This window comes from Gasterosteus aculeatus, chromosome 2 (assembly GCF_964276395.1).
Source record: "Gasterosteus aculeatus chromosome 2, fGasAcu3.hap1.1, whole genome shotgun sequence".
NCBI classification, from domain to species: Eukaryota; Metazoa; Chordata; class Actinopteri; order Perciformes; family Gasterosteidae; genus Gasterosteus; species Gasterosteus aculeatus.
In genome coordinates this window covers 1,682,044-1,689,097 of record NC_135689.1, presented here as the reverse complement: position 1 = coordinate 1,689,097, position 7,054 = coordinate 1,682,044, and the positions used below count along the sequence as shown (strand labels likewise).

Below are 7,054 nucleotides of genomic sequence, written 5' to 3'. Positions count from 1 at the left end.
CATGTGGCTCTTTTAGAGGCCTGTCAATCAGTGTGTAACAATTCGAGCAAAACCAATACATCCGCTTGTATAAATCTATTGGGATTGTTGTGTAGTGAAGAGGTGTTTTCCCTTTGGCGAACTGCTGCCGTGTCTCTATTCATAGGTGTTTGTCCCCATCTGCTGGGCGCACAGGACAGACGCACAGCAGGACGCAGTGAGAAGACGTCCCCGGGGACAAAGCACCTCAGCGCTCGGATACGACGTTCAGAGGTCTGTAGTGATTCAAAAAGACAGAAACGCCAAAAGCAATTTTTTTTTTTTCCCAGAATTTTATTCTTTAAATTATTTTATAAAATCTCATTTATGTTTCAATATATATATATATGGATTTATATATATATCTATATATAATTATTTTTTTTAACCAATTAATAAGTTTGGCTATTTTCCCTTCCCACCCCCCTATATACCCACATTTTTTGTTAAGGTCCACACCCCTTCATATTGTGCAATGAGCCAATGGGGGGGGGGGGGGGGGGGGGCATGCCGAGGAAAGCATGAAACAGGCTCCCTAACTACACCACCACTATCCACAAGTAACAAACCACACACAGAGAGGGATGGGGGGGGGGGGGGGGGGGTGTTCAAATGGCTCGATGCGTTCGATGACAGCGTTCATGCCCCCCCCCCCCATGTCAGTAGTTCCCACACAGAGGCGACAGACGACAGTTTAGCCCTTATGGTATCGACCTTCGCTCCCAGCATCTCTACCCCCCCCCCCCCCCCCCCATCTACAGGGTAACTGCTCAATACGGGTTTTGTTCTTCATTTGGCAAAACAGCGGCTCCTCGCGCTCGCCGGGTCGTCTCTGCTGCTGGTAGTTTCTTCTCTTCGCGTCGTGACACGAAGGTCTCATCAACGCTCTTCTTCCCACTCGTACCTGTAAACCAGAGACTTTAACCACATCACCGTCAATGTGCCCCCCCCCCACCACCCCGCCCCCCTCGTCTCGTGTGCCAGTTGATCTACACATCCCGTTATTGATGTTGAGCGACGGAAGGAGCGACGGCGAGGGAGGCCTTAAATCATCCAGAGGAACGAATGACGATGGTAAATGCTGGGGGAGTCGGTGGCGACGGGTTGATAATAACAAACACCACGTGTCGTGTCGCTCTACAGCCGTGACGTCTCCAGGGCGGCCGGTTCTCCGCGAGCAGCAGGCAGCAAAATTAAAACATAGAAGAAAAAAAAAAAAGGTCCTTCTTCCTCTGGTTCATGAAGGTGCAGCCGAGCGGGTGGAGGAGAAGGCGGATCAGCGGGTGTGGGGGGGGGGGGGGGGGTCAAGTACTCCGGGTCACATCCCCGATGGCGTCACATGACGTCTCCGCCGTGAAGGAGCTGGATGTGGAGCTCTGACGATGAGATTTGGGCTGGAAGTTGTACAACAAAGTGTGTTTCTAATCCAACGTCATTCCCATATTTTACCTTTAGCTGTTAAGCCCCCCCCCCCATTCTCAATCCACTCATCTGCGAGCTTCCCTTTAACATTACAGCTCCTTTACAGCCCTTTTCTGGTGAAGCGTATGAGCGCACGTCGGTGAACACGGGATCAAAGGGGTGCGTTTGATTCAATCCGCTCATCGATCAGTCGACAGGAGAGACTTTCGGAACTAGAGGAAAGTTGGTTGGTTTTCTAAGAGGAATAAAGCAACAGGAACTCCTCACACTTCCTGAGTCGTGATCGATGGTTTGCTGAGTTTCCTCAGCAACAGGGTAACTGCTCAATACGGGTTTTGTTCCACTTCCTGTCCCAGGGTCAATAAGGAGGAAGCGGGTTCCTTAACCAAAGGCCTCTTATCACATTTGCATTATTACACACAGATGTCACGTTTGTGTGTCACAATAAATAACTTCAGATACAAACAGTCTCTGAGATGAAGAACCTCTGGGTGAATAAATCCGTTTAGGGGTGGGAGGGTGGGGGGGGGCGGCCTCACCGAGAAGCTGAAGCCGTTTGAGGTAGAAACCAACCAACCGAGTCAAAGAATCCTAGTCAGCTGATCCTGTGACTCCACCCGAGAACGTCGGCGTCATGGAAGGAGAGTGATGAATGGGTGGGTGGGGGGGGGGCGGGGGGGCATGGACCGACACGACTACAGCAGGCGGTTTACCAGACCCAAGTCACCAGCAGCATCACAACCTCCGTCACATGACCAGGACACATCCAGGGTTATTTTACAAGGCATAATCATTTTTAAATAGAATATATGGCAATATGTCCCCACCCCACAGACACAAGGTTACAACCCCCCCCCACCCCCCAAAAAGAAGGCCCAATGCCAGACCTCATGCCCATTTAACAGTCTCACATTGTTCGAGAGAATAGAGATTAAAAATATATACTATTGACTTCCAGTGTATGTTTTCCTTTTTTTTCCCTATTGGTTTAAGTTTAAAAGACCTCCAGTGTCACAATGTAAGCTGGAGGTCCTTTACACACACACACACACACGCACACACACACACACTGATATATTCATTCAGACGGAATTCATTCAGAACGAGACGGAAATCAAACTCTTTTCTCCAGTTTCCCTTTCGGAGGAGGAAGTGGGGGAAGCACTACAACATCACGTGACTACTGAAGAGCAGGTAGGGAGAAGAAATAGATCGTAAAAAGGCCTGGACTTGTACAAGGCAGCGGGGGGGGGGGGGGGGGGGGCTCTCTGCGGCCCCCAGAGAGAGGAAATGTACAAAGTTCGAGAGCAGAACCCCCCCCCCCCCCTCCCCCTCGGATAAAAGGGGGAGGAGAGCAAATGAGCTGCTTTGATTGGCACGAGAGCTGAAGCGAGTCTACGTAGCGGGGCGGGACTCATCGCTACACCACGTGGGACACGGTGTAGCGGGTCGGGGGGTGGGGGGGCGGGACTCATCGCTCCACCGGGGTGGGGGTGGGGGCTCATCGGTACACCATGTGGGACACGGTGCCGGACTTGAAGTTGAGCTGATGGTTGGGCACGAAGCTGTGCTGCGGGTTCTTCCGCGTGCAGACGTCCTTCCCGTAGAGGCCCATGCACGAGTCACATGACACCTTGGAGCAGTTGACGCAGGTGTGCGACGCCGCCGGCTTGTTGCAGAAGCCGCACCGCGACCCGCCCAGGCTCAGCCGCTCGCCGCCGCCGCCGCCCTTCGGCGTCGTCAGGGCGACGGACTTGCTGGCGAACAGCTTGGCGGACATGAGGGGCTTCTCCGCCATCTGCGGGTGGGGGTGCGGGTGGGAGTGGGAGTGGGTCAGCGTGAGGGGGTGCGGGTGGAGGTGGGAGTGAGCGTTGGAGTAGACGGAGAGCTTCTCCTTGACGGGGATGTAGCCGTCGAGGGGCCGCGGGGGCTTGGCGTGGTAGTCCTGCAGGCCGCAGCAGGGGGAGGGGTCCACGTCGTGACAGGCGGGGCAGAGGGTGGTGTCGCACCGCGGGCAGGCGGCCATGGAGGGGCAGCCCACCCCGCAGCCCTGACACTTCACGCCGCCGTGAGCCTTCAGCAGCCACGCGTCCCTGGCGTCCCGGGGCTCCCTGGACGGAGGGCGGGAGGGGGTCTGCCTCCCCCCCGTCCCCACGCCCCGCTCCGTGTACAGGTCTATCTCGTCCAACGAGGACAGGTGGTAGGACGTGTACGCGTCCGCCGGGGGAGGCGACTGGATGGGGAAGAAGTCGGCGACGGGGCTGTAGGAGGGCGGGGCGACCACGGAGAAGAGGGACGCCGAGGTGCACGGCCGGATGATCTCGTCCTTCACGTCCTCCTCCGCGTCCACGAACAGGGGCTCCTTCCGCAGGCTCAGCGAGGCCTTCAGGACGGGCTTGCTCATGGCGGCGTGCCAGTGGCCGGCCCCGTCCGTCACGTCCACGGACTTGGACGGCCGGCTGCCTCGCCGCAGGTGGTGGCCGTGGGGCCTCTCGATGTCCGGCGGCCGCACGGACAGCCGGGACATGTCCGCCCCGAGGCTGTCGCGGCGGCGCAGCGCCTCGGCGCAGCCGGCAGCGTCGTCCCTGCAACCCCTGCGGAGCTCCAGGGCCTCCAGCTCGGAGGCGGAGCCGCGGGCCAGAGCCACCACCTCCCCCAGGAGACGGCACTCCGCCTGGGCCAGGAAGAGCTCGAAGGCCAGCTGCCGGAGGTGATTGGACCCCCCCGGGTGCTCCTGCAAGTGGAACTGCGCGTCGTGGTCGCAGGCGTAGCCGATGGTGCGCATCAGAGTGCGGAGTTCTCCGTCGGAGATGGCCGACTGCAGGTGGTACACGTACGGGCCAGTGAAGGTCTGCAGGAGAAGAGGGTCCATTAGCTCAACGCGCTATTCCTTTGATATCATTCGCTAACGCTAAAAGCTTCAGCAAACAATTACCTCACGGATAAAAAAAACTGAACAGGAACGGAATGAAGGTTCCAGTCCAAGATTTACTTCAATCAATATTTACGTGTACAATTAAATACCAAAGTAAACTTCTACAGCGGAGATCTCCTTAAGAATGTTTGTCTGCAAACTAGCGTGGAGTCTGAAGTGAAGTTGTTCTTTTCAGAAGTAAAAGAGCCCAAACTGCTAAATGAAATCAGACCACAACAACAAAACACATCGCGTTCCGTTTGCCAGCGGCTGTGCAGGTACTTTTGGTTTTTTCCGGCTTCACGTGAGAATAATGCGACGACCCTCAGAATAAACTCAACTCACCTTGATGCATCGGAACTCCTTCTTCCAGGGGAAGAGCAAGAGGTTGGTGCATATGGTTTCCAGCGTGTGGAAGGCCCTCTCCAGGCTCTTGATGTTGCCCCCCCGCTGACAGCGGAGGGAACTCTCCACCACTTCGTAGAAGCGCACCATCCTGAAGCGCTGCCCCGGGTCCGGCTGGTAGGCCCCCAGCAGAGCGGTGGCTGTGGAGAGCAGGGCCTCGCTGTCCTTCTGCCTCCCTCGGTCCCCCCCCGCCGGCGCCGATCCAATCGGCGCGTACTCGCCGCCGACCTCCAGGCGCCTCTCCAGCAGCGTCACATACCTCCGAAACAGGTCCTCCTTTAGCTTAGCATCCATCGTCGGCTGCGGACCGTCAGTCGGCCGTTCTACTTTTCTGAGAGAGCCTCCCCCCGTTTAGCATACTGCACCAGGGCGCCACATTCAAACACCATTCCTGGTCGCCATGATTCACTGGGACGCTTGGCACGCGCTCAACGTTAGTAACGTTTGGAGAGGGGGACGAGGACTGAGCGCTGGCATCCAATCAGCCGCACATCCTCTGAGCAAGAGACGCCGCGGGAGTGGTGCTCTCAGTTGGCGGCGCTGGGCTGCAGCCCGTCGGGGCGCCTTCCTGCGGTCATCTCTGGCGCCGGCTCGTTTCTGGAAGCGCAGGCGTCCGTCGCGCGGGACGAGGAGGCGCTTTTGCCCAGCGCTCTGTTAATGCGGGGCGGCGTCCACCCCCCGCCGCTCGGCTTCAGCGTGTGCAGAGTTCAAGGTCGTTCATCACGACCCTGGGCCGTGACCGCGGGATTCCTCTTGAGCCGTCCCCCAAGCTGCAAAAACACAGGAGGACGGCGTGAAATGGGAAATCTCTCGTTTCTGATACACACGTGAAGAAGGAAACAACACATATTCTATTTATTGACTTGAATTTGTAAAAAAATGAAAATGCACAATCAACCAGAGCATTATCTGTTCTCTGATGGCTCACACAGGAGTGTGTCTGTGTGTGTGTGTGTGTGTGTGTGTGTGTGCAGACATCACTCTAGCATGTGCACTGATGTGAGGTTGTTGTGTGTCTGTACATCGAATATGTTGCACTGGTGGATTATCACCCTGATGTACACAATATACAAAACGACTAGAACTACGCTGTACAGCAGGGATCACTGTTGTGTGAGCCAGCGGTACAACATGCGTGTGAACCATGGTGGCGCGCGCGCGCGCACACACACACACACACACACACACACACAGGTTAAAGAGTTAGCGAGCTAGCAGGCTACGCGCCTGAGCTAACACATCACCATGCATTACCGTTGCGCATCGACCGCAACGGAAACGCTCCGTCACGACCAGCACCGCTCATGAAGACGACGACCCGGGCTACCGAGGACGTTGATTCTTCACGGATCTCAAACCCACGCATCCCGGTTCCGTTTCTGCCCCCCCCCCACAACAGAGTATCGGCTAAGCAGTGAACGCCCATTTCAGCGCAGCTGGCTAGCTAAACATTTGCAGTAGCTAGCAGGGCGGTTGGATCCAAATCTTTGGCAATTTTAAAGTAATTTATTTAAAAATGCACCGTCATTGTAGCGCCACTCTTGTGACACCAAATGTATTTATTGCCTAAGATACCGCGATGTTTACTTGAGCCATCACGAGCACATCTTACCTTTATCAGGTGCTAGCCGTGGCTAGCTACGCCTCCTCAGCTGTTGGAAATTCCCATCGTTTCAACGCGCATGCGCCTGCGCTCTGACAGCTCGTCACCAGCGGCGGGCCCACGTGCTGTTTGGGTCGGAGGGGGAGGAGCCACAGAGGCCAACTACCGACTACGTCCCAGAATATCCGGAGACGGAGAATTATCCATTTAAAATTTCGATATTGGGTTTATCGAACTCGTATGTAGTTATACGATTGTGAGTCGTCTGTATTCCCTTTAATAAACTAATTTTAAAAAAGTGCACAGGACCCGATGACGTCACGGCAGGAACGATTGGGGAGGAGGAGGAGGAGGGGAGGCGCGGGGCACCGTCTCAGTGAAGAAAAGAAATGGCGACGCTCGGAGGGTTTAGTGCAGCACAGCACAAGAAAAACGTCTCCGACGGGACCGGCGACATGTCGGAATTCGTTTGTCCGGTTTGTCTCGAAATCTTCGACAGTCCCGTGACGACGCAATGCAGCCATACGTGAGTATTTGCGCGGATTGATACGTCGACCGTCCAGCCTCCTTTGACCCACATCTCACTAGCAGCGATGTGATGGTTCCGTGGGACAATTAACCCACCGGGTGTGGGGGGAGAGAAAGGGGGGGGGCTCGTTTTGCTGAACGCGTCGTGCCGCCGGAGACGCTAA

The 7,054-nt window shown here is 55.8% G+C and overlaps 1 protein-coding gene across 2 annotated transcripts; it reads right to left on the bottom strand.

Moving 5' to 3' along the window:
* Positions 1-291: 291 nt before the first annotated feature.
* On the bottom strand, positions 292-6,648 carry spata2 (spermatogenesis associated 2). 2 transcript variants are annotated; one of them, XM_078081933.1, is made up of 3 exons: positions 6,372-6,648; positions 4,700-5,575; positions 292-4,291 (listed from the first exon to the last, which is right to left on the bottom strand). In XM_078081933.1, exons 2-3 carry the CDS (start codon positions 5,051-5,053, stop codon positions 2,942-2,944), a joined length of 1,704 nt encoding a protein of 567 aa, XP_077938059.1. In that variant the 5' UTR covers positions 5,054-5,575; positions 6,372-6,648; the 3' UTR covers positions 292-2,941. The 2 variants fall into 2 exon arrangements, with proteins under 2 accessions (XP_077938059.1, XP_077938052.1); XM_078081926.1 differs by having other exon boundaries at positions 4,700-5,529; positions 6,372-6,511.
* Positions 6,649-7,054: the final 406 nt, after the last annotated feature.